The following is a 20,900-nucleotide window of genomic DNA, read 5'->3' as shown; positions in this document are numbered from 1 at the left end:
GCAAAAAATCCTGTTCAAATCCTCGTACGATGTTCAGTTTGCAATATCTAAAGACTCCCTCATCTCTAAATCTCCTACTTATTTCCTTGCAAAATAAATCAGCATTGTCTGTTTTTGCAGTTCATTCTATTCTAAATCTACTACCATTTTTTCTTCTTTTCAAAAAGGCCTAATCTATTTCTAATTCATTTAACACAATAATTGATCACAACAGCACCAACTAAAAGTAGATAATCTATCTTCTTTAAAACCGGAATTGTATATTTGCTTAGTATCTTCTAACAATATAACTAATCTATTCTAGATTGGCATCCATAACTTCTTACTCCAAAAGAGCAGTGAAGTTTTCTTTAACTTCATTAATTGGTTAAAAAAAAAAAAAAAAAAAAAAAAAAACTTTAGGAGACTGCCAGAGAATGAACTATAAACTAAACAGGTGAAACCATGAAGATTCTTAAGATAAGAAAAATTTACTAAAGTCTAGTGCCGGCAATATATTCCAATACATATACGTAAAAAAGAATAACCAATACAGTTTAATAAGATCATTGCAAGTCAAAAGTCATCTACATAGCGTACAAATATCATAAGCACTTGATTAGATATGATACATTTATTTGGATTTTTATTTATGATTTCCTTCAGCTAGTTAACGGAAACGTGCTAACTACAGGTATGTGCAATTTTATTTTCAATTCGATGATTTTGCCGTCATATATATATATATATATATATATATGTATATATATATATATATATATATATATATATATATAGAAAAAAATTAAGATTATAGAAAAAAAGATCCTTATTACTGCTGGATACCAAAGATAGACTAACGATAATAATAATGATAACAATAATAATAATAATAATAATAATAATAATAATAATAATAATAATAATAATAATAATAATAATAACTATTATTATCATTCTCATTATTATTATTATTATTATTATTATTATTATTATTATTATTACTATATGATAATGATGATGATGATGTTGAAAGAAAAATAATTATAGAGAATGACATTGAAAATAAACATAACATAATTTGATATTATAATCATCATTATTAACATTATCTAAAAAAAGCCATACAAATATTAGCCATTTAAATAATCACTGATATTAGAATTAAAGAAGGAGAGAGAAATGTAGAACCAGGCTCTCTACCTTTGACCCTCTGGGAACATAAAATGCATATTTCTTTTCCCTTGAACCACAATGACAAGACACTTCTCTTTCGTTTCAAAACTGACATGCAATAAGATTAAGGTGTATTGGTCAGTAATATATATATATATATATATATATATATATATATATATATATATATATATATATATATATATCTATATATATATATATATATATATATGGATAAATATCAACACAACATCATGTTCAAATAGAAATAAATTTCTACCTCATACTTGGGATCGAACGCTAGCCCCTTCTAATGAAAGGCCAGGTCGAATCCAACCATGCCACGAGATGCCATAAAAGGAAATCGGAACCTGACGCTACCTAGCTGTCCGAGGATTTACCTGGCGAGACATCAGTCTCTTACCAGCGAGTTTTACCCGATTTCCCCGGCCCACCACGTGACACAATTGGTAGTAATTCATTCAAATTACCCCTAATGAGTTAATATGGATAACTATCAACACAACATCGTGTTCAAATAGAAATAAATTTCTACCTCATACTTGGGATCGAACGCTAGCCCCTTCTAATGAAAGGCCAGGTCGAAACCAACCATGCCACGAGAGGCCATAAAAGGAAATCGGAACCTGACGCTACCTAGCTGTCCGAGGATTTACCTGGCGAGACATCAGTCTCTTACCAGCGAGTTTTACCCGATTTCCCCGGCCCACCACGTGACACAATTGGTAGTAATTCATTCAAATTACCCCTAATGAGTTAATATGGATAAATATCAACACAACATCGAGTTCAAATAGAAATAAATTTCTACCTCATACTTGGGATCGAACGCTAGCCCCTTCTAATGAAAGGCCAGGTCGAAACCAACCATGCCACGAGAGGCCATAAAAGGAAATCGGAACCTGACGCTACCTAGCTGTCCGAGGATTTACCTGGCGAGACATCAGTCTCTTACCAGCGAGTTTTACCCCATTTCCCCGACCCACCACGAGACACAATTTGTAGTAATTCATTCAAATTACCCCTAATGAGTTAATATGGATAAATATCAACACAACATCGTGTTCAAATAGAAATAAATTTCTACCTCACACTTGGGATCGAACGCTAGACCCTTCTAATGAAAGGACAGGTCGAAACCAACCATGCCACGAGACTCCGTGGCATGGTTGGTTATTATTATTATTATTATTATTATTATTATTATTATTATGATTTAGCTACAACCCTACATGAAAAGCAGGAAGCTATAAGCCAGAGGGCTCCAACAGGGAAAAATAGCTCACCGAGGAAAGGAAATAAGGAAATAAACAAGGAATATGAAAGTAATGAACAATTAAAATAAAATAGTTTCAGAACAGTAAAACCCTAAAATAGCTCCTTCAAATATAAACTATAAAAAGAGACTCATGTCAGCCGGCACAACATGAAAACATTTGCTACAAGTTTGAACTATTGACGTTCAACCGATTCAACTACCCGATTAGGAAGATCATTTCACAACTTTTCATAGCAGGAATAAAACTTCTATTGAGCCTCAAGAAGGAGCAGACAAAACTGTTAGAATTAACAGCATACCTTGTATTACGAACACGGTGGTACTGTCTGGGAAGATCTGAATTTAAAGGACAGCCAGAATTATGAAAAATATTATGTAACATGCTTAACGAACTAATTGAACGACGATGCCAGAGATTAACATCTAGATAAGAAATAAGAAATTCAATAAACCATAAGTTCCTGTTCAACAAATTAAGATGAGAATCAGCAGCTGAAGACCAGACAGAAGACCAATACTCGAAACAAGCTAGAATGAAAGACTTGAAACACCTCTTCAGAATAGATTGATCACAGAAAATCTTAAAAGACTTTCGCAATTAACCATTTTTGTTTTTTTACAAGTGAAGAAAAGACAGACCTAATATGTTTCTAAAAAGTATATTTGCTCTCAAGAATCACACACAATATTTCAAAAGTCAAACAGAGTTAAAGAAACATTATCAATACTGAGATCAGGATGTTGAGGAGCAGCTGTCCTTGACCTACTATGTTCATAATTTGAGTTTTTTAGGATTCAACTTCATGTCCCACAACTTGCACTATGTATTATATATGGTCAGTCAGTAAGTCATTGTCTTGCTACGGTATTGTCACTGCCTCTTGCCTTTGCCACTCATGAGTGACCTTTAAAACCTCTAAATGTACGACAAAAAATATGCTGCTTTACAATTTCCTATTATGAGGTTTGGCAAGTTTATTCTATTAGTAATCTCTCTCTCTCTCTCTCTCTCTCTCTCTCTCTCTCTCTCTCTCTCTCTCTCTCTCTCTGAAAACTAATACTCACACTGAAGGGAGTTACGAGAATATCCTTATTCACATATTTCTTCTTTATCATTGTTATATACAAAATCCTCCATCCTTTCTCTTCAGCTGTCTAATACGTAACCACAAACCGTTAAAAATTTCACCTTCCCTTTACTCAAACTTTTTTCTATATCGAATTTAAACGAGCAGCCGTTCTTGATGGGAAGATAAAACCGACAGGGAGTAACGAAATACAATAGATAACCGGTATTAGATGGCAGAGGTTTGACTGAAATCCCTTAGAACGTCCGAGAGGAATGCCTTGAATTCTAATGGCCCTCTGGTGATTACAGTAAAACTAAAACTAGGGCAAACGGACATTAATGACTGTTTTCTTCTTGTTCCAAGTTTTATTTGTCTGTTATACGATTGTAAGATGAATTTTTATTACCAAGTATTTATTGTTATTATTTACCTTTGACGTTATTTTTATCTTTAATATCCAGGATGCCAGAGAACTTCTAATCATTCATTCATTCATTATCTTGAATAATGCAATGGGGAGCAATATATCTGTATTCATACACACACACATTCTTGAAATGTTGAGTGTATGTGCCTTTCACTATTGTGAAAATTTTAGATTTTTCACTATAGGGGCTCAGTATTAACATAACCTTGTTATGGATGATTTGATACAAAATAGAAAAGAATCCACTACTTGAATTTTGGAATGTTAATATTAGTCTCATATATTAGTAACTGACTCTTAAATAAATCTTCACAAAAGCAGTGTGGAATATAACAGGATTTTTTTCTTTTAATTTTCAGGATGATAGAATATAATTTCTAACAGAAGTTAAAGATAAATCTCAACATACCATTCTCTCTCTCTCTCTCTCTCTCTCTCTCTCTCTCTCTCTCTCTCTCTCTCTCTCTCTCTCTCTCTCTCTCTCTCTCTCATACCATTATCATTTTCATCATCGAACACGACTTATGGTACTCCCTTCGGAGTACTTTTATCATACATTGGTTTTTAAATTCTGAAGGTGAAGTCAAAGAGCTTTATATTATATAAGAATCGTTTTATTTTTTTTTTCCACGATAGGGGTCAACATTTGAGCGCATTACGAAAAAGGGGAAATTTTGAATGCCGTTGTTTATACATAAGATATTTTGAAAATTTATTGTATGTTGGGACTTATAGTAAATGCATATAATATATGTAATGGATAAAAACTATATGCTCTATCCATAAAACGTATTTTGGAAGGGTGTTATCAATCCGATATAACATTCGAAAGCAAAAATCTTTAGAATCGTAGTAGTTGCATACTTCTTATCGTCATGGAAGAACATTGGGAGAAGAGTCTTTGGCTCCTCTCCTGTGCAACTTGAAAGGTGTTGCGACGACACTTCCACCGATTTATTCTCTGGATCTGTCAAGTGTAAATGGGTGACTGGAAAAGGGAAGGGAGAGGATTTATTCGTTTCAGCCGTGGTTGGAATTGGGATTTATTTACTGTTGACGTTTGTAGGTTTTCTTTTCCATTCTGACAGTGGGTAAACGATTGAAACGACAGGAAACCTCTCTCTCTCTCTCTCTCTCTCTCTCTCTCTCTCTCTCTCTCTCTCTCTCTCTCTCTCTCTCTCTCTCTTTATATATATATATATATATATATATATATATATATATATATATATATATATATATATATATATATGTATATATATATATATATATATATATATATATGTATATATATATATATATATATATATATATATATATATATATATATATATATATATATATATATATATATATATATATCATCCCATTATTATTTTCATCATCGAACACGAATACAGTACTCACTTCGGAGTAGTTTATAAATTGTGACAACGAAGTCAAAGAGCTTCATATTATATGAGAATCTTTATGATTTTTTTTCCCATTATAGAGGTCAACATCTAAGCGCATCACGGAAAATGGGAAATGTTTAATGCCGTTGTTTATACACAAGATACTTTAAAAATCTATTGTATGTTGGAAACTGATATTAAATTCATATAATATATGTAACGGATAGAAATTATATGCTCTACCAATAAAACGTAGTTTGGAGGGGTGTTATCAATTCCGATGTAACGTTCGAAATCAAGAATTTTTAGAATCGTAGTCGTTGCACATTATACTATCTGTTTCCATTGTTCCTTTCTTCACTGATATTTTTTCCCTGTTGGGGACCCTGGCCCTACAGCATCCTGCTTTTCCAACTAAGGTTGTAGCTTAGCTAATAATAATAATAATAATAATAATAATAATAATAATAATAATAATAATAATAATAATAATAATAATAATAATAATAATAATAATAATAATGATGATGGGAGAGGACTAATAAGTATAGAAGACTACGTCAACATCGAGAATAGAGCACTGGGGCAATATCTGAAAACCAGTGGCTCAAGAGTACATGGGAAGAAGGACTGATAAAAGTAGACGAAGACCCAGAAATATACAGAGACAGGAGAATGACAAACAGAACAGAAGACTGGCACAGCAAACCAATGCACGGACAATACATGAGACACACTAAAGAACTAGCCAGCGATGACTTGAGGCAATGGCTACTGCGGGGAGAGCTCAAGAAGGAAACTGAAGGAATTATAACAGCAGCACAAGATCAGACCCTAAGAACCAGATATATTCAAAGAATGATAGATGGAAATAACATCTCCTCCATATGTATAAATTGCAATACAAAAAATCAAACCATAAACCACATAGCAAGCAAATGTCCAGCACTTGCAGAGAACCAGTACAAAAAGAGGCATGATTCAGTGGCAAAAGCCCTCCACTGGAGCCTGTGCAAGAAACATCAGCTATCTTGCAGTGATAAGCGGTACGAGCACCAACCTGAGGGAGTGATAAAAAACGATCAGGCAAAGATCCTCTGGGACTATGGTATCGGAACAGATAGGGTGTTACGTGAAATTAGACCAGACGTGACGTTGATTGACAAAATAAAGAAGAGAGTATCACTTATTGATGGCGCAGTACCATGGCACCCTAAAGTTGAAGAGAAAGAGAGGGAAAAAATTCATAAGTATAAAGACCTGAAAATAGAAACAACAAGGATATGGGATATACCAGTGGAAATTATACCTATAATCATAGGAACACTAGGCACGATCCTAAGATCCCTGAAAAGGAAGCAAGAAAAACTAGAGGCTGGAGTTGCTCCAGGACTCATGCAGAAGATAGTGGGGCATATTGGCTCAATTTTTCATAAGAAATTTTCACTTGATGATACAAGCACCAAATTTGGCACAAATGACGTTCAGGACCTACTTTTCAAGAAAAGTACGATCTCCAGCTGAAAATCCAAGATGGCTGCCACTTTTCAAGATGGCCATCAGCGCTATTTACTAAGTGGAACTCCAATATGCATCATTTCTAAATGTTCTGAACAATTATCTGGATGTATTTTACCAAATTGAACTTATTTGTATGGTTTGATTTCAAATAAGGCCACCCTTTTTCAAGATGGTGGCTGTTAAATGGCTGTAAATTTGTTTTTTTAACCCAAATCTGTCTTTGTAAGCTGTGTTGTCAAAACTTAAAGGTCCTTGGTTATATATTTCATCAAATGCTACATATGTTTGTATTGCTTTTATGAGAGTGATGTCAAAGCACAACCAGGGAACACTGGTGACATCACTGCTGTGAAACTCAGCATGGGGTTCAAGGCTGGCTTGTAATGTACTAACTATAGTTGTAGTTATTACTAATTGTTGCAGTCCGAACTAACTTAACAGTAGTATACTTTAGTTTTCCAAATGCTATCTAATTAGCCACATATGCATCTTAACTAGAAAATGTAGGTAGTCGTAGTGTAGTTGTTAGATATCCGTGCCTGAATTGACAGGATGTGCCAGCACGGGAGAGTCACCCGGAAGGCATAAAGATCGCACGGGATCTAAATGGCTTCGATGAATGATCGGGCTACGTGTAGGGCACCAGGTGCCTGAACCTAGTTGCATCCCATACATCAATGTGCTTAGATGTTTTGTACAGTTAGGCAGTAAAAGGATAGCCCCTCGGCTTTTAACTGCATACGCAAGATGTCTGCGAACAACTCATTGAGTAGTGGAGCCAAAACTGACTGGAGAAAGTGTTGTCTCTGTCAGACAGACACGAAAGAAGAGCTTAAGTCTCCTCGAACACGTTATGCATGTAGCTCTGATGGCTATTCCATGATAGCCGTGAACATACCTATATTTCAGGCAATCAACCTATTGCCAATCAAGCTAGATCCATGGCCTGGATGATGGAGATGGCATTGAGGATACACTGAGGCGAAACAATGCAAAGTATCACAAAAACTGTAGCCAGATGTTCAACAACAGCAAACTTGAACGTGCAACTAAGAGTGCTGCTGAAATAGAGAACAACCCTGACAAATCACAATAAAAAATGCGAAGAACTAACATGGAAATGGAACAGTGCTTCCTATGTGACAAGAAGGAACCAGTGTCAGAGCTGCGACAAGCCATGACCATGCAGCTGAACGAGAGGCTCAACGAGTGTGCTTGTAATCTCAATGATGGCAAACTTCTAGCAATACTGAGTGGCGGAGATGTAGTGGCCCTGAAACTTAAATACCATTGTTCTTGTCTAACCGCTCTGTATAACAGACAGAGGGCACACATTGGTCAAAAGAACAAAGAAGCTCTTGAGTCCTTCCAAGAAAAGAATATCTTCACCTTAGTGTTCTCTGAACTCCTGACCTACGTCATGGAGAAAAGATACAGCACTGATGAGCCAGCAGTATTCCCACTTGCTGAACTAGTAAGTCTCTACAAGGAGAGACTTCAGCAGTTTGGGACAGACATGCCTGATGTCAACTCGACCAGACTGAAAGAAAAGCTGTTGTCCGAGATACCTGAACTAGTAGCCTACAAGAAAGAGCGAGACGTGCTCCTAGCATTTGAAAGAGACGCTGGTCCAGTCTTGTCAGAAGCCTCCTCATACTCTGATGCGATAGTTCTTGCTAAAGCCGCCAAGATACTGCAAAGACACATTGTAGAACATAAGTGTAAGTTTGAAGGCAGTCTCCATGAGAATTCAGTGTATGATTCCTTGCCCACAGCTTTGCTTCAATTCATCTGTATGATCGAGCATGGGGCGGACATAAAATCCCAGCTCAGGTTTGGGGCAACTACAACTGACCTGGCAATGGCTCAACTCCTTCAATACAATTGCTTTGCCAAGTACAAAGAAGGTGTTACCACACAACGGCATTCTAGAGAAAGAAAGACCCCACTTCCAGTGTACATGGAATGTCTGTTCATGCTAAGACCAGAAAGAGAAATCTTGTGGAAATGTTTCACGACCATGGTCTTAGTATCCCATATGATCGAGTGCTTGCAATATCAGCCCAGCTGGGAGAAGCACTTATAAGTAGATATGTTGAGGAAGGTGTGGTTTGCCCTGTCAAGCTGAGGAAAGGCCTATTCTGTACGAGTGCTATGGATAACATAGACCACAACCTATCATCTACCACTGCGACCTCACCATTTCATGGAACCAGCATCTCGATCTTCCAACATACAATACCAGATGATCAAGGAGAAGTTCAAGAACCAGTTCTTATCAAGAATAGCAATGTGATGAAAATCCCAGAACTTCCCGATTCCTACATAAATGGCCATCCCGCTTTCTTTGCCAAAAAAATCCATCTCCTCCCAAGAGCAGTGTTACATACACATCCCTGCCAAGTCTCCTCCTAACAGAGGAATTTCAATGACTGCAGAAGGTGAGTCTCACACAGGAAGTAGGCGATGAGATCAATATCACTTGGTCAGCCCACCACGCAGAGAAGAAGCGAGGTCTTGACTTTGATGTTAGCTTAACCTCACTCTTACCTCTTCTACGTTATGAGGCCCATTCTATTGCCACAGTGAGACATTGTATGGACAAAGTCAAGAACGCTATTGCTCACCTCAATCCAAACCAGGTTCCTGTGATAACTGCAGACCAGCCAATCTATGCTCTTGCCAAACAAGTCCAATGGCACTGGCCTGACCGGTATTGCGAGGACAGTTTTGTGATAACGGTTGGTGGACTCCACATAGAGATGGCTGCATTTAGGTCACTTGGGACCCTGCTCCAGAATAGTGGATGGACAGGTGCTCTCACAGTCTTGCCAGCAGCTGACAAAATTTTGCTGCACAGGTCAATGTCAGGGGACAATGCAAATACTACCGTTACACACTGAAGTGCACACAACTGTGTTCCTGCAAATGCAAGGAGTAAAAGGACTGGTCAAGGGTAAATTCAAGCAAGCCAATTCAGTCTGTACTGCATTGCTGTATTGAATGATAGCTAGCACATGATATCACATTAGTAAGTTTACCCGAGTAATTTTTCGTCAAGAAATTGTCATTATATCATCGCAGTATTAAACAAATATGATATTGGGAATGCACAATTGGACTATATGTATCTAGAAAAATATTTGCATGAATAGATCATAAAAATAGCATCATGAAATTAGTATTTACGGCCATCTTGAAAAATGGTGGCCATTTTGTTTCTGAATTTGGAGATCGTACTTTTTTGCAAAAGTAGGTCCTGCTGCACAATCGTGCCAAATTTGGTGCTTTTATCACATAGTGAAAGACTGTTTCTGTAATCTGCCCCACTAAGAGTGTGATCCTAGGAACGGTGAACATAAGAAAAGTGATGGACTCCTAAGGAAGCAGGATGCAACCCGGAACCCTACATTATAGATGCCATCCATTACTATGCTCGCTTTTTTATATATATACATGAAACGTGTTATTTTCAAAGATCCTTGAGATTTTGGACATCACCACCCACTCTGAATTGCCTCTCTCCTAAGCGTACTTTTTCATTCATCCAGGATCAATTAATCTAACAAGCCACTTTAAGGCAAGAGCCAGTACCGCTGTACGGTATTGACTAAATCTAAAACAACAACATAAATATATGTTGGTATTTCTAATATGCAAATAAACTTTAAAGTAACTTTTATCTCTCTCTCTCTCTCTCTCTCTCTCCTCTCTCTCTCTCTCTCTCTCTCTCTAAATAAATAAATAAATAAATAAATAAATAATTAAACAAATTAATCAATTGATAAGTAAATAACGTTATTTACATATATATAATACCCCATAAGCACAATGTACGTTTAAAAATATATGATTCTAGAATTATATAAGTTAATTAGTAGTGTTAACATACCTCAAATAGAATTTGATTGAAATAAAATTATATTTTCAAATTATCTCTCTCTCTCTCTCTCTCTCTCTCTCTCTCTCTCTCTCTCTCTCTCTAAATAACATTATCTATATATTTATGATAGCCTATGAAGGCAATATTCATATAAACATATTTATGATTTATAAAACTATATTTCTTAATTAGTAGTATTACCATTCCAAAATAGACCGATTGATGAGACTTTCATTTCCTACTTAAACATTAATGGGATGTTTATGCACAAAACGACTGGGCAGTAACCATCACTCTTCATGTCGGAATTGGAGTGAGACATGTTGTTAATGACAACGAACCATTCCCAGGCGGATAATTGAATTATTTTCTGCCAATATTCGAGCAATTATTCTGATGTTGGGGCAACTAAATTGCTCTTGTGTATTTACCACTGATGCAATTTCAGATCTGTTTACCGGTGTTGTTGACATCATGAATTTTCACATTAAACTTTATATTAATTATGTATGTATATCTAAATATATATACACTGCATAAATACACACATATATGTGTTCATACATACGTATATATTCATATAAGCCATATATTAATATGTGAATTATCTCTAACTCGGGATTAGAGACCAAAGGGGTAGGGCGGGGAATCGAACCCGGGCCCAAGAAACTGAGGTTCCATTGGTTGAGCAACTCAACCGCAAAGTTTTATATATATATATATATATATATATATATATATATATATATATATATATATATATATATATATATATATATATATATCTTAATTGCTTTCAACTTGACTTTTTCATTTCCATAATGTAACATGAGTCGATCATTTAGCCTCTTAAAGTCCTTTACCTTTATTTTTTCTATTTTCACTGATATTCTATTTTTATTCAATGATTAATTTCACCTCTCATGTCCAAGAATATTTTTTTTTTTAATGTCTTTAGGAATAAAAAAAAAAAAAAAGATACATGACGCCTCAGGAAAATTCTGCAGTCGTTTTATCCGCTATTTTGGTACGTTCTGAGACCGTTTAACTTTTTATTTTATAACTTCAAAAGACAAATGTGCAAATTGCGTTTAATTCTTACAAAAATCAGAAAAGATGGAGATAGTAATTAATATCTCTTTTGTTAATTTATTCATAATTAACATTTAATTTCATTCGCTTGTGATAGGGAGGAAAAAAGAATAGGTGAATTTTATTGAACAGAAACAGATCGAATTTTAAGAAGGATATATTTTTGAAATTTTACTAAAATACACCTCTGTCTAATGTTGCAGGTGCTATCTTATCTAGTCGCAATATTATTTTTTTTTTTTCATAATAGATCACTTAATAACCAAAGTCTCGAGAAGAAGAGGAATAATTTTAGAAAATTGATGATGGAAACAAACAAGACCGCCGACCTTTCCCCCAACAGAATTAATCTATTTCCATATATATATATATATTTATATATATACATACATATATATATATATATATATATATATATATATATATATATATATATATATATATATATATATATATATATATATCCTGTCACACTAAGCGCCCCACTAGGAAAGCACAATATCCCACAACTTGCCCAAAAACTACCGTGTGGTAGTTAGGAAAGGGGAGGGGTTAAAAGGGTTGAATCTGGGTGTGTGTGCGAGTACACGTGTGTGCAACCTCTAAATATTTAGCTGACATTTTTTAATGACTGGTCGCGTACATTAGTTTAGGTATGTATGCTTTAATCACTTGGAAGCTAATGACCGCTTCCTTTAATCACGTATCTCGCTTCGAAACCAACACCATGTGGAATGGTTATAAAGGGAGTCTCCTGGGCGTGTTTAATTTGGTGGCGTTTAAAGGCGAGATATTTATGTGGAGACAAAAGACATGATGGTTCAGAATCGGTCAAAAAGAACTAATGTGATCCATTACAATGCCACCTCGACTGCTCGTCAAAGGAAACAATTATATAAAAGGAATACCCGTATGATTCAGTAAAACAGCTTAAGAATTTCAGTTAATACAAATTGGACATGTACGCATAAACTAGGTAATTAAAATTATTTCCTTAAAATAATAATTATATAGAAATACTATTAGGCTGACAATGTAATAGGAATAGTTTCACTATAATTTGCAGGAAACCCAAATCAATTGTTAATGTTTTGAAAATACTCCCAAACATCAACTTTATCTATTAATGATATGATATGATTTTCATTGAACTTGACGAGTTCATTTATAGTTTTTGGTGTTTTGAAACGGAATTATTCCGAATTCATCTAGTTAAATTCCTAAACTATTGTTTTATGAATGTTTCTTGTCTGGCTCCATTTATTCATATTTCAAATGACTTTGATTAGAATTTATCTATGGTATCAACTCAGAAAAAATTAATTCCAACTACTGTACTATTATTCAACTCCGATAGACTACATTTCAAAAACTCCAGCTTCATTTGCTATTATTGTAGATTACTCATTACTAAGAATAAACATATCTAAACCGTTTGGCAGTATTTTGAACCACCATTTATTCAATTTAATGCATTTAAATCCGATTATCAAATTTTAAAAGTTGATATCATCAAAATTAACTACCAATTCATCTCCCTTTCTATATTTCTGAAAAGGACGTTCAGTTTGTCTCTATATTGAACTTTCTTGCATTCAATAAGACAGGTTACACTGGACTGCTCGAAGCTCCTCAAGGCTAATCTGAGGCATTAAAGGGGAGACAAGTAATCTTGTTTGTACTTGATTCTCGATCAGACTCAATCCTTAGCCCGCTGAGTTCACCTTCATTGAATTTGTAATGCATAAGCTGCCTTGTAGTCTGGAAAAAAAAAAATATTAGTTACAGTGCTATGTAAAATGTAAAGGTAAAGGTGTCTGGTTTCAGTTCCAGTATCATCAGAAAAGATGCTTACCAGAACGTCAACCGGGAAAGCCCAAATAAAACAATGGCTTTCTCTCTCTCTCTCTCTCTCTCTCTCTCTCTCTCTCTCTCTCTCTCTAGTAGTACCCTATATATTTCGCTAAGAAATTCTTATTTTTGTATTGTAGCTGAAAACAATGGCTGAAATAGTAGCTTGGACAAGGACTACTTTTCCATTAAGACTCTGAAAAAGAATTTGTTTCACTTTTATTGGAGTGGAAATGAGTATCACTTTTAAATCGAAAGAAAACAAAGAAAATTTAATCTTTTTTTCATATAAGAGGAGATTCAACGTGGGTTAGATTACTCATTCAACAAATTTATTTAACATGCAAATTAGTATTGGTTACTTCACTAAATAACTATTGTCACAAGACTCTATCTTCTCATTTATATTCATATGTTTGATATATGTTTATTTAGTCTTTCTTTTACAACGTTTTATTGATATACTAATGTAGTGTACGCGACCTGTCAAAGGTGACGGCACACATACACACATGCACCCGCTCCCACTAAGGCATGACTACTCCCTCTACCCATTACCTTTAGGTACTGGGAGAACTAAGCGTGAACAGATATATATATATATATATATATATATTTTATATATATATATATATACATATATATATATATATATATATATTTATATATATATATATATATATAGAGAGAGAGAGAGAGAGAGAGAGAGAGAGAGAGAGAGAGAGAGTAACTTGTTCTTCATTATAGAGGGGCAATATACTTATGATCCCTCCTATCGACATTCAAATATCTAAAATTAATATTTCATAATATGATCTCAAGAACCGAATGATAAACAAATATTATGAGTCATCTAATTTGACTAAAACCAATAACATGAAACTAAGCTCTCATTATCAGAATTACCATTACAAAGGCTATCTATTTCCTGTTTGCATATTATCTTTCATAGAGGTATCGTTGCAAACATTCATTCCTAAAGACAACGAGGATGTTATTTATTTTAGTATTTTCCGTTTAGCTTTAGGAGTTAATTATATGGCTTGCTATAAGTGACATAAAGCATATGCCTGAGTAATTGAGAAAATGAAAAATAAGATATAACAATTTCGTATAGTTCCATTTTCCATAAGCTAGAAAAATATATTTTCATTCCCCCCTAAAAAAAATTCACCAAAATTAATGTGGTAGGACTCATATAAAAATGAATAGAGAGAGAGAGAGAGAGAGAGAGAGAGAGAGAGAGAGAGAGAGAGAAAGTGTGTGTTAGAAAACATTGCCCCATACGTATCAACATGGAGAACCCGAAGCAGCACATAAGGGATTTATAAGTATTTGGCTGGTTTAGTACTTTAACTAAAAAATCTTAACTCCCTAAAACAATTAAAATACGAAATAGTTAATAAAAAAATGTAGTTTCTTAAATGGACATGAAACCGATTTAAAAAGAATTTGGCAAATAATAGAAATTCTTAATAAACTAGGGTTTATATTGGAGAAACCCAACTATATACTTTCAGTATTCTTTTTAAAGGAACTCTTTCAAAGGAGAATAATTCTCATGTAATCTGACGCTTGTTATCAATTTAGTAGGGAAAATTGTGTTCAAGTATTTGGATTTAGGATTGTTGATATCTATTCCAATATATCACTTTTGGCAATTATTGCCTTTGCCAAAATTGAAGACTTTATGAAGATTTTCAAAGGGTATATATTCACCCATTTCGTCGTTTATTTATTTGTTTGTGAGCAACTTTACATAAAACCTACTGTGTTGTTTTTGACCAAACATGGTTGTAGTGTTGGGTAAGACCCAAAGATGAATCTGTTTTGAATTGGAAGTACAAGGACGTAGCAGTACTTTGAAAATAATCACAATGTTAAGTAAATGGCAAATATTTTATTAATTTATTTTTTGTTTGTAAACAATACGGAAGTCCTACAGAACCCATTTCAACGAAGCATGGTGGACATTTGGGGTATTACCCAAGGACAAATCCAAAAGATTTTGAAGAAAATGCATCGAAGTAGAGTTGCCTTCACTAATTCCGGTACACTGATATCTCCTTAGCTTCCAATGAATAGTACCGGAAATAATGAAGCCAACTGTACATGCACGCAGTGGAGTTAAGAACAAATAAAAAAATTTTGGCGTAGTGAAGACATGCGCTCTACTGAAGGCCCCTTCTGTTTTAACCTTTTTCTCTTCGAAAAGACACACTCAGTAAGAAAATCAAATATGATATCAAATAAACAAAATCACAGTGTTTGGAATATATGTAAAATAGGAAAAGAATCCCTTTAACTAATATAATCTATTCATATATGTGAAATTTAATTCTCAAAAAATTAGAAAAGTTAAAGTCTACTGACTTGAAGGAGCTAGAAAACAAGGAGTACCAGGTCTCTCTCGTTAAAAATAACAAAATCATTACGAAAAACATAGCTTCGACTGAAGAACAAACATCTCAGCAAAATTACTTTTGTTGAAAATTTTATACCTTCTTTCTTATGTTTGTATGAATGCATGTATGTCAATAGTATATTTATTTATATATATATATATATATATATATATATACATATATATATATATACATATATATATATATATATATATATATGTACATATATATACAGTATATATATTCATATATATGTATATATATATATATATATATATGTATATATATATATATATATATATTTATATATATAAATATATTTATAGTTATATATATATATATACATACACATATATGAGTGGGTGTTTATTTATATACATTACATACAGTGTATATATATATACATACGGTATACATATATATATATATATATATATATGTATATGTACATATATATACAGTATATATATATTCATATATATGTATGTATATATATATATATATATATGTATATATATATAATATATATATATATGTATATATATATATATATATATATATTTATACATATAAATATATTTATAGTTATATATATATACATACACATATATGAGTGGGTGTTTATTTATATACATTACATACAGTGTATATATATATATATATATATATATGTATATATATACAAACGGTATACATATATATATGTATACGTATGTGTGTATATATATATATATATACATATACATATATATATATACTACATATATATATATATATATATATCCATATATAAATATATATATATATATATATATATTAGATGCATGCGCAAGCACACACAACCACACATATATATATATATATATATAGCGTTCGATCCCAAGTATGAGGTAGAAATTTATTTCTATTTGAACACGATGTTGTGTTGATATTTATCCATATAAATATATAATATATATATATATATACATATATATATTTATATATATATATATATATATGTGTATATATATATATATATATATACACTGTACATATTTGTATATACATATATATATATATATATATACACTTGCTCTTTATTAATCATCGAAACGAGATAGTAAAAAAGAATAAACAAGATAACATGAAACCAGACTTTCCAGGTGTTGAATTGATCAATCATCAACAGATTAAAATTCTCAGTTTGAATTATCACGTTGCAATTAATTAGTATCAAATTCCAGTTTCAGTTTAATCTTCCGTGTTTGGAACTTCCCTGACATTTAAGTGAGTAGGAACATCAGACAATAAATATTTCAGTCATGATGAGAATCATTTCATTATCAGAGTGAGGTCATTATTAATTAGGTTATTTCCTCAGCTATAATCTTATGATAGTTTATTTTTAGGTGAGAGAGAGAGAGAGAGAGAGAGAGAGAGAGAGAGAGAGAGAGCATGAATGGTAAATGATGATTTAAATCTGTTGTTACATCAGTACAGAGAGAGAGAGAGAGAGAGAGAGAGAGAGAGAGAATGGCCAAAATATTTTAATTTTTATTATCACTTGTTGTTAAAACACTGAAAATGGATTTATGACGTTAGGCGAAATATAAACACAGGGAGCGATGGTTTAAATCAAACTTTTGGATCGCAGGTCAAGATACATTGTCAAAGTCTATAAATACCAAAGCAGGTGGGGGTTTACTGAGTGCAGTACCTAAGGTTTTATTAAAATCTAAGATATTCTATCCTAATAGGAGATAAGAGGAGAACATATAGACTTTAATAAGAGAAAGAGAGAGAGAGAGAGAGAGAGAGAGAGAGAGAGAGAGAGAGATAATACAAGATCGCATAGACTGAACACTTTATTATAATTTTCTTTTGTTTCTTAAGAGATCAAATTAATAGATAAATCAACTGGGTCCTCGCAGAGAATGTGGAAAGTTCAGCTTTATGAACCATCGATTGCCTATCATATTTTATCGTATTATTCTTCATATTTTTCTCCAAAGTAAGATTTAACTTGCAATGAATTTCCAAAGTTGAGCGATATCATTCGGATTCCCAATGAAAACGAAAAATATGGTTAGCAATGGTTGTAACCGGAATGCAATATTGTATTGGAATGTTTCCTGGTCGTGAAATTGATGCATTTTTACTTGCACGTCCCTCACAGGTTGAAATAAATGCATAATAAGTGGATCAGGTCAGTGGGTCAGGTGAAGAGAAGGAATAGGGTGAGATGGAAAGAAATTATTGAGAAAATAAGTCAATCGGAGAGATGTTATGGAGAGGAAGCAGGATTTGTTAACCTAGAGGGGAACCTATAAAAGATACCTCTTTAGATATAATATTTATAATTCAACATCTAATTTTTCGAAAAAGACAGAATCTATCTTGACAGTTGTTTAGGATATCTTCTATGGCTATAGGTCAAATTCAATAGATGTGGTTATTATTGATGAATGCAGTAATAAAGTAACTCAATGACTTGCTTGATTAATTGATTAACTTGATTTGTTATTGCAATGGAATTGAAAACAAGTTTAGAGTTATATAAATACTAAAAAAAAAAGGTAATTAATAGAAGAGATTATCGAATATAACTTATGTTAAACGATCTTAGAATATTATTGCAATACACACACACACCCACACAAACACACACACACACACACACACACATATATATATATATATATATATATATCAACAACAACAAATGTCCACAGCAGGACAAAGGCCTCAGACAAATCAATTCATTTCCGGGTTTTGCCTAGTTTTCATCAACACACTAGCCACTGCGGGTTTGTCCAGCCAGACAGTGAGAGAGAGAGAGAGAGAGAGAGAGAGAGAGAGAGAGAGAGAGAGAATACTGCACATGTATGTACTTTTATGATTACTTGTTTAATAGTTGCCAGTTTATTTGATCTCAGGTGTATAGTGTACACTTGTTTTTCCATGCGAAGGTCTAAGTAACCTCAGAGGACTTGACTTTCAGTACATCTGGTATCACTACACTCCAAAGGGAATTATGGATGACAGGAATAAGGCACACAAACCTCTTTCTCTCCAGGGCTTCCTTTCGAATCTCTTTCATGTATAATTCCCTTTCGGAAGCTTCCTAGAATCCCTACCATGTATAATTCCTTTTCTGTTCCTTTTGAGTAAAAGGAACAGTGAACAGACCCTGATCTCAATGCTTGAATATCAATTTACAAAAAATTTCATATTCAAAATTTTAAGATGAGTTCTTGTTGTGCCTTACTGATATCGTCTTGAAATATAATTTTAGTAATTACGCAATGGAGAAGTAAGTTTAAAGCTGTTTGTTCGTCCAAGCTGTTTTGAGTCATTACATGTTTCCAGGTGGAAGAAAGAATGTAATTTCCAGGTATTTCTAACTCCAGAGGAGTTTTTCTTTTCTTATGAGAAGGGATTACAAGAGACTGCATATGCACAACAAGAAGACGTGTAGGTAAAACTCTCTGAGAAAAGAATTGCTTCAAGCAAACAAAGGATTAGAATGGTAGTCCTCTTAGACGATTATGTTATTTCTTCAGATAGGCAAGTGAAAACTTTATTTTTTCATTCTGGAGTAGAGTGCTTAGCACTTATATAATGGAATACTTTCTTTTCATCAAGTCAATCTTAATAAAGTATGACGGACTTGATTTAAAAAAAAAAATCAGAAAAGGCTACTTTGGTCTCAACAATGTAACTTATAATCAATTCCGGTCTTCCCAAAATCTCATGGGTATATATATATATATATATATATATGCGTGTGTATATGTATATGTATATGTATATGTATATGTATATGTATGTATATATATATATATATATATGCGTGTGTATATGTATATGTATATGTATATGTATATATATATATATATATATACAGTATATATATATATATATATATACTGTATATCTATACATATATATATTCATATATATATATATATATATGTATGTATATATATATATGTATGTATATATATATATATATATATGCGTAAAAATCGCGGGGAAACGTGATGCTCAGACAAAAGTGCCACAGGGTAATATAAGATTCAGTCCAGAAGAAGTATCGCGAAACTAGTCATGTCTTAATCTTATAAGGTTTCAAAGTTGAAAGAGAGAGAGAGAGAGAGAGAGAGAGAGAGAGAGAGAGAGAGAGTGAGAGAGAGAGAGATGTTACTTTTTCCTTCGTAGCTACCCTTAAGATTTTTTATAGCGTTCATCATCATAAAGGCCTTTACATGCACAAGCGCGGACGCACACACGCACGCACACGCGCACACACACACATTCATCCCCCTTCCACCATCCCACAGACATGATATAGTTTTTTGTTTTTGTTTTCAAAGTAACTTCTGAAAACAAAGAGACTGGCGAAGGTATTAGCCAGTTGGTAGAATGCCTTTTTTGAGTCAAGTTCCAAAGGCGAAAAGGAATTGGCATCACATTAGCTGTTTGATAACGAATTCTGGGAAAAAGATACAAAGTGTGACCCTGAGTTAATGCACATGCTGGCACAAAACTATGGCCCTCGCTGGAAGGCCTTTGCAAAAATTCTTGGAAAGATAACTAACGCTACAGTTTCTCTGAAAGGAAAAGTTTGTTTCTTTCTAGATAACGAGAACAAACGAGCGACGACTGTAAAACATAACAGAGTAATGCAACATGTCTTTGGAAGAATAAAACATTGAAATACCTGGAAATATAATGGAAGTTAAAATTTTATATTGGATATCAATTAGCAATGTTTATTGTATTCCATTTACCTTATTGTTTGTATATATAGTTTTTTC

The 20,900-nt window shown here is 33.3% G+C and overlaps 1 protein-coding gene across 1 annotated transcript; it reads left to right on the top strand.

Moving 5' to 3' along the window:
* The first annotated feature begins 6,021 nt into the window (after positions 1-6,021).
* On the top strand, positions 6,022-6,870 carry LOC137650762 (uncharacterized). The gene has a single exon (XM_068383918.1). It carries the CDS (start codon positions 6,022-6,024, stop codon positions 6,868-6,870), a length of 849 nt encoding a protein of 282 aa, XP_068240019.1.
* Positions 6,871-20,900: the final 14,030 nt, after the last annotated feature.

Source organism: Palaemon carinicauda, chromosome 12 (assembly GCF_036898095.1).
Source record: "Palaemon carinicauda isolate YSFRI2023 chromosome 12, ASM3689809v2, whole genome shotgun sequence".
In the NCBI taxonomy this organism is placed as follows: Eukaryota; Metazoa; Arthropoda; class Malacostraca; order Decapoda; family Palaemonidae; genus Palaemon; species Palaemon carinicauda.
The sequence above is the reverse complement of the archived record's forward strand: the minus strand, read 5'-3'. Positions and strand labels throughout refer to the sequence as shown.